The 14998-nt window shown below is 43.1% G+C and overlaps 1 protein-coding gene across 1 annotated transcript in view; it reads left to right on the forward strand.

Annotated features, from left to right (window-relative positions):
* The first annotated feature begins 613 nt into the window (after window positions 1–613).
* The window catches only part of psmb6 (proteasome 20S subunit beta 6), a 34131-nt gene continuing 19746 nt past the window's right edge, over window positions 614–14998 (forward strand). The window contains exons 1-4 of the mRNA XM_043682114.1: window positions 614–797; window positions 833–978; window positions 5808–5875; window positions 7313–7444. Of these exons, the coding sequence (XP_043538049.1) occupies window positions 743–797; window positions 833–978; window positions 5808–5875; window positions 7313–7444 (401 nt within the window). The 5' untranslated portion in view covers window positions 614–742. The remainder of the gene's footprint in view (window positions 798–832; window positions 979–5807; window positions 5876–7312; window positions 7445–14998) is intronic.

Below are 14998 nucleotides of genomic sequence, written 5' to 3' on the forward strand. Positions count from 1 at the left end.
GCTGAATGGCCCTATCTTCTATGTTTAGAGTCTTCTCTGACGAAATAGAAACATAGATCAACCATGCTCTGATTGAAAAGCAGAGCAGACTTGAGAGGCTGAATGGGTTTGTCGACCCTCTGGCAGTGTATTGCAGATCCTAACCATTTGCCGTGTGACAATGCTCCTCCTCATGCCCTCTGCCCCTCCATCCTTCCATTAACGGGGACAGTTTCTCCATCCTCTGTATTTAATTGGATTACACCCTCTGGCAATTATCTCCCTCAATGTCAAATTGTTCTTTCGATAATCATCCCGGGAAACACTTTGGGAACACTTTACTGTTAAGTGCACATTCTGGTCAGGGAGTTCTTGTGATTAAAATATTCATCAAATATGATGTGGAGATGCTGGTGTTGGGCTAGAGGTGGGCAAGGTCAAAACTCATACAACTCCGAATTATAGTCCAACAGGTATATTTGGAGCGCTGCCCCTTCAACAGGCGCCAGTGAGCGACCCTTTGACTTTTTCCTTATAAATTCCGTGACTAAGGTCTTCCTTTCTCACTAGCACCTGATGAAGGGGCAATACTCCAAACGCTAATATTTTCAAATAAACCAGTTGGACTATAACCTGGTATCGTGTGATTTTTGATCTTATTCAGCAATTAAACTACATTTCCCGGCAAGCCGCACGGCGCTTGGCCCTCCGCGTTCCCGGCAAGCCGCACGGCGCTTGGCCCTCCGCATTCCCGGCAAGCCGTATGGTGCTTGGTCCTCCGCGTTCCCGGCAAGCCGCACGGCGCTTGGCCCTCCGCATTCCCGGCAAGCCGTACGGTGCTTGGTCCTCCGCGTTCCCGGCATCCTGTTTGTGTCCATGCAGATGGCGACCTTGTTTGAGACCGTGGCGCCGGGTATGAGCCGTCACTTCGTCCCCGATCCAGCTCCGTGTGGGTCCAGTCTCTACCCTGAATGGATGAGCCCGGAAGTCAGCACGGGAGTGAGTATGAGAGCGGGGTTCCAGGGCGGGAGGTTGCAGTTTGTGGGTTCCCCCCCCCCCCCCCCGATGATGCAGCAGTTTTTTTGGGAACATGGTGAGAGCTGCAGCCAGAGAGGGATGGGGTTGGCGGGGATGGTGAGGGGCTGGCGAGTGGGGCAGGTTGGGGAGAGTATGGTCAGGACAGAGGTTGGGTGGTTGTTGATGAGGATTCCACAGGGATCGGTTCTGGGTTCTCTTTTGTTTGTCGCTTATATAAATGATTTGAATGAATATAGAAGGTATGGTTAGTAAGTTTGCGGATAACACCAAAATTGGTGGCATAGTAGACAGTGAAGAAGTTTTTTTAAGAGTACAAAGGACATTGGTGAGGTCACTTCTGAAATACTCTGCAATTCTAGTCATCCAGTTATAGGAAAGTTATTATCAAGCTGGAGCGGGTTCAGAAGAGATTTAGCATGATGTTGTAGGGCATGGAAGGTCTGAGTTATGAAGAAAGGTGAGATAGCTTGGGACTTTTCTCACTGGAGAGTAGGAGGCTAAGAGGTGACCTTATAGAAGTTTATAGATAGAATTATTGGTGGTTCTCTTTTCCCTGGCATTGGAGATTTCAAGACTGGGCACATTTTTAAGGTGAGAGGAGAAAGATTTTAAAAAAGACATGAGGCAAATTTTTCACACAGGGTGGTTTGCATGTGGAATGAACTTTCTGAGAAAGTGGTGGATATGGATGCAATTACAATGTTTAAAAGACATTTGGATAGATACATGAATAGGAACCGTTTGGAGGGATATGGGCCAGGAGCGGGCAGATGGGACTAGTTTGGGATTATGTTTGGCATGGATTGGTTGGATTGAAGGGTTTGTTTCCATGCAGTAAGTCTCTATGACTATCTAATAATACAAAAGATAAGACAGAAACGTTCACAGCAATCATCAGCCAGAATGAATGTGTCTCCCTCCAGTGTTCCTCAGCATCAGAAATGCCAGTGCTCAGCAAATTTGATTCGCTTCACGTGAGTTTTTAAAAATTCATTCACAGGATGAGGGCAGCGCTGGCTTGGTCAGCATTTATTGCCCATCTCTAATTACCAAGAGGGCAGATAAGAGTCAACCACATTGCTGAGGGTCTGGAGTCACGTGTAGGCCAGACCGGGTAAGGATGGCAGTTTCCTTCCCTAAAGGACATTAGTGAACCAGATGGGTTTTTCCAACAATCGACAATAGTTTCATGGTCATCATTAGACTCTTAATTTCAAATTTTACTGAGTTCAGATTACATCATCTGCCGTTGTAGGATTCAAACCCGGATCCCCAGAACATTACTTTGGTCTCTGGATTAACAGTCTAACGATAATACCACTAGATCATTGCCATATCAAAGAATGGTTGGCGGCACTGGATTCTGGAAAGTCTGAGTCCCGATAACATTGTGGCAATAATACTGAAGGCTTGTGCTCCAGAATCAGCCATGCCCCTAGTAGAGCTGTTCCAGTACAGCTATAACAGTAGCATCTACCTGACAGCATGAAAAAATGCGTGTATACAAAAACTAGGGCAAATCCAACTCCGTCAATTATTGCTCCAAACAGTCTACTTTCATCAATAAAGAAATGACAAGTGTCATCAACAGTGCTGTCAAGCTGTGATGTCCAGTTTGAGTTCTGCCAGGGCCACTCAATTCCTGACCTCATTACAGCCTTGGTTCATAAATAGAGAAAGATTAATTCACGAGGTGAGGTGAGAGCGATTGCCTTGACACTGAGTATGGCATCAAGGAGCCCTGGCAAAACTGGAAAGAGCAACCTCTCCTCTGGTTGGATCATACTTGGCACATGAAGAGATTGTGATTGTTGGAGGTCAGTCAGCTTTATCCCCATGGCATTTCTTCAGGAGTTCCTCAGGGTAGCGTCCTAGGCCAACTTGAGCTGCTTCATCAATGACTATCCCTCCATCATAAGATCAGAAGAGGGGGCTGTTTGGTAACAATCGTGCAATGTTCACCACTTGTGACTCTGTCACTGAAATAGTCCAAGTAAAAATGCAACAAGACCTGTACAGTATCCAGGCTTTTCTGACAAGTGGCAAGTAACATTCACATCACACAAATGCAGGCAATGACCATCTCCAATAATGGATAATCTAACCACTACACCCTGACTGTTTGTGGTGTTACCATCACTGAATTCTCCAATCAACAGAGGGTATTATGGTCCAGAAACTCAACTGGAGACACGGTCGCTCAGTGGTTAGCACTATTGCTTCACAGTACCAGGGATCCAGGTCTGATTCCATCCTCGACTGACTGTCTGTGAAGTTTGCACGTTCTCCCCATGTCTACGTGGGATTCCTCTGGTTGTTCAGATTTCCTCCCACAGTCCAAAGATGTGCAGATTAGGTGAATTGGCCATGCTAAATTGCCAGTAGTGTCTAAGGATGTGTAGTGAGAGTGGATTAGCCATGGAAAATGCAGAGTTACAGGGATAGGATAGGAGGTTGGGATGCTGCTCAGAGGGTTGGTGTGGACTTGATGGGCCAAATGACCTACATCCACACTGTAGAGATTCTATGATTTGTTAAATAAAACTGAACTCACAATGAATAATGCAGCTAGAAGAGCAGATCGGAGACTAGGAATACTGCAGCATGTAACTCACCACGTGACTCCAAAAGCCTGTCCATCATCTGCAAGGACGAGTCAGGAGTGTGGAATAGTATCCACTTGCCTGGGTGAGTGAGCTCCAAGAACACTCAAGAGCTTAATACCATCCAGGACAAATCAGCCCCCGCTTGACTGGCACCACATTCGCAAACATCCACTCCTCTACCAACACATACTCGCAGTGTGTGCCATCTGCAACATGCACTGCAGAAATCCACCAAAGGTCCTTAGATAGCACCTACCAAATCCATGACCACTTCCATCTCAACGGGCAAGGGCAGCACAAACATAAAAACACCACCACTTGCAAGTTCCTCTTTAAGCTGCTGAAAAACATGACTTGGAAATGTACAATAGTCACCCCATATCCAAAGCAAACCCTATATATAAGTCATTCCTCAGTTACATACATACCTATGATAAAGTTTAATTGATTATGCAAAATAAAGGCTAACTGGATGCGAGTAAAGCGGGCAGCATGGGTACAGAGGACAAAGTTGAGTGATGTATGAGTGCGACAGGGCCGGAAGGTTTCACCATGTTAATCAGATTGGGGTGCAATTTGAAACTTACAAATCATTTATTTCTGGAATCTTCCAGTGAATTTTTGCAGGCTGTGGGAAACTGCAGAAACCTAATCCGCGGATATGGGGATTCTACTGTATTGCCATTTCTCCTTTGTTGCTGGGCCAAGATCCTGAAGTTCCCTCCCTGAGGGCATTGTGGGTCAACCTACGGCATTTGAGCTACTGTGCTTCAAGAAGGCTGGCCACCATCTTCTCTAGGGCAGCCAGAGACGGGCAATACCCATCCTTCAATGCCTATGTCTCATGATTGAATACATTAAAAGAAAACACTATCTTGGGCATTGCAGGAAAACAAAATCATAGCAGGGTCAGTACAGGCCTTGGGACATGATGGTCAACTAGTCTTCTGCACTGGAGTGCTTGACTACAGTAAAAGCAGAAAGAACTGGAGAAATTCATTGGGTCTGCCAGCATTTGTAGAGAGAAAACTAGAGTTAACCTTTTGAGTTTGAATCCAATGTGATGCTTTTCTTTGGGACTGAAGGTATATGGAAAATTAAATCAGACTTTGTTTACCGTTGGCTGGGTGGGGGGGATGGGAAGGAATGGGTGGAACAAATGGTGAGATTGTTAGAATCTAAAGTTAAAGGCAGTACTAAAAGCTTGGCCAAAATAGGTTTTAAGGAGCATGTTTCCTTTTATACATTTGAATGAGTGTATTATGCCCAGACCAGAATTTATTGTCTGGCCCAATTTGCTGTGGAGAAGGTCATAGTGAGTGGTGCCTCTCGTGTGGTGAAAGTCTTCAGTGCAGTTGTTTGTTACTGGATTTGTCATTGCAGTCTTGGGACTCTGCTACCCTCAAGCACCAACCCCCAGCCCCACGAAGGGGCAATTGCACTTCCCCATGATAGCCCTCAAAATTGGAGCCTCCAAGGATGCATTGTTAGACCCTTACTGTACTTTCTCTATACACAACTGTGTAGCCAAATTCCGAGTGAGTGCCACCTACAAGTTTGCTGATGACACCACCGTAGTAGGATAGATATTGAACAACAACAAGTCAGAATACAGAAAGGAGATAGAGGGCTTGGTGGCGTGGCACAATTATAACAACCTCTGTCAATGTTGGCAAAACAAAAAAGCTGACCATTGCTACGGAAAGGCTGCCATAATCATGAAAGACCCTTCCCATCCTGTTACAACTTCTTCCATCAGGCAGAAGATACCGAAGCTTGAACATGCGCGTCAACAGGTTCAAGAACAGCTTCTTCCCCTCTGTTATTAGACAGATGAATGAACGGTCAAACTTCAAATAATCTTGATCTTGTTTTGCGCATCCCCTGTGCAGTGTAACCTGTATTCTCACTCTGTCTAAGCACCCTATGATTGTATGTCATCGCTTATTAGATTTCCCTGTACTGCTCACAAACAAAAGCTTTTCACTGTGCTTAGGTGCACATGACAACAATAAATCAAATATAATTTTAATTGATGTTAAATGTAGAGTATGCTGTAAATTGAGCGATTCTGCAATGTCATATTATACTTGAATCTTTCTGACTTTGGATATTTAGTTTCTCTCTCCTATGGTGGATTAATTTGTAAAAATTCTCATATAAAATTTATCTCTTCTAAAACAGACCACTATAATGGCTGTGGAGTTTGATGGTGGAGTTGTTATTGGTGCTGATTCTCGAACCACCACAGGGTAAGTCTGCTGATTTTGGACATTGCAACATGGGCATGAATCTGATGGACGTCGTATGGGCCTGAAATTATACATATATTACTTTAAATTGGTTCTAATATCCAGATTTGATTATTCTTAATTGTTAAATTCATTCAGATAAGCTCCTGAAAGTTAAGTATGGGCCTGACTTTGTAAGAGAAATCCCTTGCTTCTCTTCAGATTGGTAACATGGGACTTTACATGTCTGGTTAAGGCGGCCTTGGTTAATATCTTCAACACTGCAGTGTTTTGAATCCACAAGTTCTTAACATCGTGTCTTGATCAGGGAACTCCTCCACACTGATGATGCTATGATAGTCAGTCATATGGAACTAAGCTACAAAGACAAGTGTCACATCTCCCATGTCAGTAACTAGTTCTCCTTTTCTACAAGTTTGAAGGATACTTTCAGCCTGTCATTAATACTGTAAGCAGTGATTTTTCACACCTGGGAAACCTTAGCCAACAACAGTTAGGGAGACCAGGAGGCTTCCATTAGAATGGTACATTGTCTTTGCAAAATATAGTTTTTCGAGTCTGAGGACAAACTTTGGACTGTTGGTGCAATGTCGGGGAAATTTGCAAAACTGTTACAGCTGAACAGTATCCAGGCTGGGAGATCAGAGTAACAAACATTACTTCCTCAAATTTTGTAAACAAGAGAACATTGTGATAGTTAGCTTTTTCCTTTTATTCTCAGTTACTGCTTCATTGAAATTAATCTAGTGTTGGATTTATAATGTAGAACATATTTGCAACACTCAGCATTTTCAGACACTATCTGTCGGGAATGGGGAAACCAGTGTCCAGACACTTTATGGAAGTATTGCAGGTGAGTAGCTTTTATTAGAACGAATAAAGCAGTTGGGGATGGGGGAGATAAAGAATCCCAAATGCGAATCTGAATATAAGCAAATTTAATGGGATCAAACTGGTGCTATATAAATGGACAGATATTTTCTCCTGTTACGACACAGGGGTATACCCTCCTGCAGAACTTAAAATCAGCAACACAGAAAAGACTTATCCCGTGCAGTAATCTGTAAAGATTCAAGTGCCCAAGAACTATTTAAAATAAAAATTAACAACTTTCAGAAATAAAGTACAACAGAGAATAATTAATTAATCGCTATTTACAATTTCTTCCTCTAACCTATCTTTTACCTTCCCTTCTATAATACTAGTCCGATAAAACTCCCAATTAAGATTTACAACACTCCTCCTAGTTCCCCTTGTCCTACAGGCATTTATCTTTCAGACAGTACATGAGCTCGTGTGAAAATAGCCAAATGGCAATTTTGGTGAAATGCAAATTCTTTGTAGGATCATAGAATCCTGATGATCTCTCTCTGCCCTTCCTGTGCAATTGCGATCATTAACATTACTTGTAATGCACTACATTTTTTTCTCCTTCAGGTCATACATCGCTAATAGGGTAACGGATAAACTGACCCCGATTCATGATCTGATTTTCTGTTGTCGCTCAGGATCTGCAGCAGATACCCAAGCAATTGCAGATGCAGTGGCCTATCAGCTTGGTTTCCACAGGTTGGTTGCTATGTGAATACTATCCAGATTCTGTTTGAAATATGATGAAATGCAGGAATGGATTATGAATGAAAAAACTTTATGAATATAGATTTCTACTGAAAGTTAAGATGTAAATCTATATTCATCTTGAGCGATATTGGCAGTGCTAGTGGCTGCATTAAGACCCTTGAAGTAATGTAATTGTATCACAGTGAGTGGGATTTAATTCTGTCATTGGGGCTGAGTTGAGTGATTGGAAAGATGTTTGCTAAGTTTGATTTTGGATTGCTTGGTGTAGAGAATCCTGACAGCACTGTAGGCGGCAATTTGGTTTGTCAACATGTCTCTGTGGAGCTATCTAATTCATCCTAACCTTGTGCTGCTTCCCTATAGCTTTGGAATTAGTGTCATTATGAATTATTTGCTCCAATTCCTTCCTAAATGTTACTATTAAAACTTCTACCACTACCAAAGTTGAGTTCAGGTGATATTCCTTTGTAGAAGGCCGTTCAGCCCCTCGAGCCTGCTCTGCCTTTCAATAAGATCATGGCTGATCTGCAACCTAACTCCATATGTCTGCCTTGGGCCCATACCCCTAGATATCATTGCTTAATAAACAATAGTCTATCTCTGGTTTAAATTTAATGATTGAAATAGCATTGTTGTGGACCATGCCAGACCTCCTTCAAAATATCTTAAGAGGGTAGTCCAGACTTGTAACCTTTTCCTTTTTTTAATGGTAGGTGTAAAGTGGATATTCCAGGAGTAGTGCAGCTGATCAAACTACTTGGCTTTAAGCAAAATAGAATTTATTTAAACACTACAGATGATACACAAACAAAGGAAAACAGAATTTAGAATAACTTAACTATTTGAAAACTAAGTACCCGTTCCAATCTCTAAAGCATCCCATAAATACACCCCTTGGCAAAAGATAAATTCAAATACAGGTTCTTATAGGCAGGAGAGATTTCAGAGAAAAAAATCAGGCAAGAAGTATCTGTTGAAACATGGGACCTATTTTCACTGTAGCAGCTTCTGACTGCCTGCTAAAACTAAAACGAAACTAGAAGAAACCTGAATTGGGATAAGTTTGCATTAGTATGATATTCATTGTTCATAAGATTATGAAGGAGACCTTGATGCTAAGTCTTACTCCTTCAAAAACGAAAGATATTTTCCTCTGCCCAGCTGGACAGGGCTGCCAAACTGATGAAGCTGCAACACAAGGCTACTTATATATCAGGAGAAAGTGAGGACTGCAGATGCTAGAGATCAGAGCTGAAAATGTGTTGCTGGAAAAGCGCAGCAGGTCAGGCAGCATCCAAGGAGCAGGAGAATCGGCGTTTCGGGCATGAGCCCTTCTTACTTATATATCAGCCAATAGAAGAGTACTGAGTAGATAAGACTGACAGATCCCACGATCAACAGATCAGATCTAAACGGCAGCACGGTGGTACAGTGGTTAGCACTGCTGCCTCACAGCGCCAGAGACCCAGGTTCAATTCCCACCTCAGGCAACTGTCTGTGTGGAGTTTGCACATTCTCCCCGTATCTGCGTGGGTTTCCTCCGGGTGCTCTGGTTTCCTCCCACGGTCCAAAGATGTGCAGGTTAGGTGAATTGGCCATGCTAAATTGTCCGTAGTGTTAGGTGAAGGGGTAAATGTAGGGGAATGGGTGTGGGTGGGTTGCTCTTCAGAGGGTCGGTGTGGACTTGTTAGGCCGAAGGGCCTGTTTCCACACTGTAAGTAATCTAATCTCATCTAACTGGCCATTCCCCTGCTATTGTTTAAGTAGACACTCCCAGACATCAAAAGGGCAGCGTCGTCATAGCACCAGCTGTTATTTGAAGAAGAGTGTTCCAGGCTATGCTTTGCATCTCTCCTGAATGGCCTGGCCCTAATTCTTAAAGTATGCCAGTAGTAATAAAGGCCTAGTCTGTCTAATCTCTTATTGCTTAACCCCAGAAGTTCAGCTGTCATCCTGGATTGGTGATGTTTGTCCTTTCTTTCTATTCTCTTTGGCCATCTGTGAGGTCTTGGAAGATTAGATAATAGCCTATGTTGTCCCATTGGTTAAGTAGGGGAGCAAGGATAATCCTGGAAACTACAGGCATGTGAGTTGATGTTGGTGAATTATTGGAAAATATTCTCAGCAACAAGAACTATACGCATTTAGAAGCAAAAGGACTTATTAGTGATAGAATGCATGGTTTGTGCGGGGGCGATTGTGCCTTACTAACTTGATTGAGGGAAAAGCAGTTTATGTTGTCTACGTGGACATCAGTAAAGTCTTTGGCAAGGTCCCTAAAGGCAAACTGGTACAAAAGGTGAAGTCACATGGTGTCAGGCAAGATAGTCATAGGAGACAAAGGGTAGCTGTGGAAGGGTGCTTTTCAGAATGGAGGGTTGTGACTAGTGGTGTTCAGTGTTGGGACCTCAGCTGTTTGTGATCTACATAAATGATTTTGTGCGTCCCAGCGACGTTCTCTGAAACATTCTGCAAGTTGGTGTCCTGTCTTCCCAATGTAGAGGAGACCACATCGAGAGTAACAGACACAATAGGTTGAACAGTTCGCCAACTTCATAAACCCTTCCATCCTGACCTCCCATTCACCTGGACGTTTCAGAGAACATCTCTGGAACACACGTGCTAAACAACCCCACCGCCCTCTGGCCAAACACTTTAGCTCCCTCTGCCACTCTGCCAAGGACATGCAAGTCCTGGTCTCCTTCACCGCCAAACTCTAGCCACCCGACACCTGGAGGAAGAATGTCTCTTCTTTTGCCTTGGGACCCTCCAACCACCCAGGATCAATGTGGATTTTACCAGTTTCCTCACTTCCCCTCCCCCCACCTTATCCCAGATCGAACCTTCCAACTCTGCACTGCCCTCCCCAGTTATCTCTCAGTCCCCTTGGGCCACACCCCTATTCCTGATGAGACCTTGTGCTCAAAGTGTCTACTCACCTGCTCTGATGCTGCCTGACTGGCTGCACTACACTTTGACTGTAGCTAGGGTTTTGTATAATTGCAGCACAATGTTTGTATCCTTGTACTCCAGGCCTTTAGACATAAAGGCTGGTAGTCCATTTAGTTGTCTTGACTGTTTTCTGCACCCGTGTATGGCATTTTTAAAAAAAAAAAGCCAAATCTGTGTTTATCTTCGTTCCTTTTGAGAAAAATATTTTGATCTATCCTTTCTCAATCTGAAATGGATAATCTCATACTTGCTTATATTAAAATCTGTCTGCCACAGCTTTGTATATTTACCTAATCTATCAATATCCTGTTGTAATTTTATGCTGTGACCAACACCATCTACAATGTTGTCCAAGTTTGTGTCATCAGCAAATGTGGATAATTAACTTTTTATGCCATTATCTAAGTCGTTAATGAAGATGGTAAACAATTGATGCTGCAACACAGAATCCTGCAGAACACCACTAGTCATATTCTGCCAATTTGAGTCCTTATCCCCATTCCAAATCTCTGTTTCCTGCCACTCAACCAATTTTCTATATATGTAAGTGTGTTGCCCTTAATCTCCTGGGTATTCAACTGGAAAAAATGGACCATGGGTAAGATCCTAAAACGGAGGAATAATAAACGCTGCCCTTTTCATTGAAAATGAGTGAACAGTCAGGAACAGGTGATTCCAATGTCCAAAGTGCAGGATATTTTTGACTGCTTTTATCTTTCAAATGATGGGAATGCAAATCCAGTGAAATGAGCTGATGCCTTCATCAATACCAAACCAGGTATATTCTCTGAGTGGTCTGTGAATTATAAAATGCAGCATTCTTGCTGACAATAATTCAAGTAAAAAGTAATAATGACCTAAAATATGAAAACTTAAAGTACGTATGGTTGGACTTTACATAGAAGCACAAAATACCATCAGTCTCTACTATTGCTGAGGCTTTGCTTGCCTGCTGATTCATCTTCTGAAGTGAAGGAGTTTAAAAACTCCAATCAGAATTCAGCAACTGGTGATTTCTGTAATCTAGTCTGCTAAATTTGTATCTGTTAAATTGAATCTTATTAAATTATTGGTTACATTTTGCATTCAGATTGAGAAAATACACAGTGATATGAAAACAGTTACTTTTTTTAAAATTTCAAAACTAATTAAAATAAGGATGGAGGGTCAGGCGCTGTGTTATTTCTGCATGATGTTAGGCTGGTGAACTCCATTGTGGTTCCCAGTGATCATGTCTGCAGTAAATGATGGTAGCTCAAGGAGCTCTGGTTCAGATTCGATGAGCTGGAGTCTAAGCTTCAGACATTGTAACATATCAGGGAGGCAACAACTTACCTGGGCGCTACCTACCCCTTAAATTCAGCCAGTGGTCAGGGACAGGATGGTGTGGCTATGAGTAAGGCAAGTAGAGGGATTCAGTAGCTAGAGTTGCAGGAGCCTCAGCCCTTGTCTTTGTGCAACAGATTCAAGAGTCTTGCTCCCTTTGTGGATGGGAATGGGGACTGCAGAGAGGGTGAGCCGACTGACCATAGCACCATGGTGCAGGGAGTCATTTAAGTGGGGAGAGAGAAGAAAAACGTCTAATTGTGGGATTTTGTACATAACCCAAAGGACTAGCCACACTACCATACATCAAGAGCATTTCCAAACTGACAGCCAGACTACTGCGACCACTTGGACTCTAATAGCACACAAACCAACAGCCACTCTCAGACAACAACTCACCAGGATGAAGGACCTGATACCCAGCATGAGCAAAACCAATGTAGTGTACAAAATCCCATGCAAGGACTGCACAAAACACTACATAGGACAAATAGGAAGGCAGCTAATGATCCGCATCCATGAACACCAACCAGCCACGAAACGACACGACCAGCTATCCTTAGTAGCCACACACACAAATGACAAGCAACATGAATTTGACTCGGACAACACTACTATTATAGGACAAGCCAAACAGAGAACAGCCAGGGAATTCCTAGAGGCATGGCACTCATCCACAGATTCAATCAATAAACACATCGATCTGGACCCAATATACCAGACACTGCAGCAAACAGCTGGAACTGATAACCGGAAGCGGCAGATTCAAACCACTACAAATGCCGGAGGAAAGATCACAGAAGCACTTCACAGGAGTCTCCCAATCACTGAGGATGTCACCTAGACAGGGGACGAAACATCTGCAACACAAATTCCCAGCTCGGCGAACAGAACCACAACAACGAGCACCCGAGCTATGAATCTTCTCACAAACTTTGAAAAACCTCTCATAATTGAGGATAGTATAATTAGAGGCATAGTCACTGTTCTATGTGACCAGGAACGAGAGCCCTGAAGGTTGTGTTGCCTGTCTGGTGCTTGGGTTTGGGATGTCTCATCTGGGCTGCAGACAAACTTAGGAGTGGGAGGGTAAAGATCTAGTGGTCGTAGTCCACGTAGGTTCAAAAGACATAGACAAAACTAGGGCAGAAGTTCTGCTAAGGAAGTGTGAGCAGCTAGGAGCTAAATTGAAAATCTCTGGATTACAATGAGCTAATTGGCATAGGGTCAATAAGATTAAGCAGGTAAATGAGTGGCTTAAAGATCAATGTGGATAAAATGTATTTGAATTCATGGGGCATTGGCACCACTGAAGAAAAAGGGACCAGTCCCAGTGGGGCGGTCTTCATCTGAACTGTGCTGGGACCAGAGTCCTAATGAATCTCATAACTAGGGATGTTGGTATGGCTTTAAACTAAATGGGGGAAGGGAGGATTCAGTTATAGAGGGGAAATTAGAAAACCCAAATAAAAGGAGGAGGTAAGAGTGCAAGTTAGCGATGTGATGGATGGTTACCAGACAATAATGGTGAGGGACAGAACAGGTGAATATCTTTATGCAACAAGGAATTATAAAAAGGTAGGGTAATTTACCAGTGGAACAAATTTAAAAGTTTTATATTTAAATGCATGAAGCATTCAAAATAAAGTGGATGAATTGATCGCGCAGATATATGTAAACATGTACGATATAATTAGGATTGCGGAGAGATTGCTGCAGAGTGACCAGGCATAGGTTAGATTAGATTAGATTACAGTGTGGAAACAGGCCCTTCGGCCCAACAAGTCCACACCGACCCGCCGAAGCGAAACCCACCCATACCCCTACATTTACCCCTTACCTAGCATTACGGGCAATTTAGTGTGGCCAATTCACCTGACCCTGCACATCTTTGTGATGTGGGAGGAAACCCACGCAGACACGGGGAGAACGTGCAAACTCCACACAGTCAGTCGCCTGAGGCGGGAATTGAACCCGGGTCTCTGGCGCTGTGAGGCAGCAGTGCTAACCACTGTGCCACCGTGCCGCCCACAGGTATTGAATGTCCCAGGGTATTTAGTATTTAGGAAGGACAGGCAAAAAAGGAAATGGTGGTGGACTGGCATTACTGGTTAAAGAGGAAATTAACACACAGTGACAAAGGATATTAGCTCTGACAACATGGAGTCTGTATGTGTTGAGTTGAGAAATACCAAGAGGCAAAGAACATTAGTGGGTGTCATATATAGACCCCCAAACTGCAGTGCTGATGTTGGGGAATGGTGTTGAACAGGAAATTCGAGATGTGATAAGGGAATATCAGTGATCATGGGTCATTTTAATCTACACATAGATTGGGCATATCAGATTAGCCACAATGCCATAGAGGAGGAAAGTATGTATGGGATGGTTTCCTTGACCAATATGTGGGGGAACCAACTAGAGAGAGGCCATCTTAGATTGGGTACTTGGTATAATGAGAAAGAAATCATTTCCAATCTAGCTGTGCGAGACCCTTGGGGATGAGCAACCATAACATATCAATATTAGAGAAGTGAAGGTGGGAAAATTGAGGGGATTGAAGGTTGATAAATCCCCAACGCTTGATAATCTATATCCCAAAGTACTTAAGGAAGTGGCTGTAGAAATGTTGGATGAATTGGTCTTCTGCCAGGATTCTATAGACTCTGGAAGAGTCCCTACAGATTGGAGGGTAGCTCATGTTACTCTTAATTGTTACGACAAGGTGGTAAACCAAACGCACAAGAGTTCACCCCACCTCGTAATCTCTTAAAATATGAGTAACAGAGAACTACTCAAATTCCACTGTTTAACAAAAAAAATCAATTTTATTCTTTAACTCTTAAAGTGACCATTAAACAACAAGTATTTACAACTCTAAGCCTCCTTTCTCTTAAAGATTTGTTATCCATCTCCCACTCTATAACAATCTACGATCCAAAAAACCCCTATTAAATTTATAGCAACTTAATGTTTCCAAAGCCAGACAGCAACTGAAGAAGTAGAGACATTGTTGTGTCTTCTTGACTGTTGCATATCCATGGGAAATCTGAGTTGTTGGAAATGTGTTGCTGGAAAAGCGCAGCAGGTCAGGCAGCATCCAGGGAACAGGAAAATCGACGTTTCGGGCATAAGCCCTTCTTCAGGAATGAGGAAAGTTTGTCCAGCAGGCTAAGATAAAAGGTAGGGAGGAGGGACTTGGGGGAGGGGCGTTGGGAATGCGATAGGTGGAAGGAGGTTAAGGTGAGGGTGATAGGCCGGAGA

This window comes from Chiloscyllium plagiosum, chromosome 43 (assembly GCF_004010195.1).
Source record: "Chiloscyllium plagiosum isolate BGI_BamShark_2017 chromosome 43, ASM401019v2, whole genome shotgun sequence".
Taxonomy (NCBI): domain Eukaryota; kingdom Metazoa; phylum Chordata; class Chondrichthyes; order Orectolobiformes; family Hemiscylliidae; genus Chiloscyllium; species Chiloscyllium plagiosum.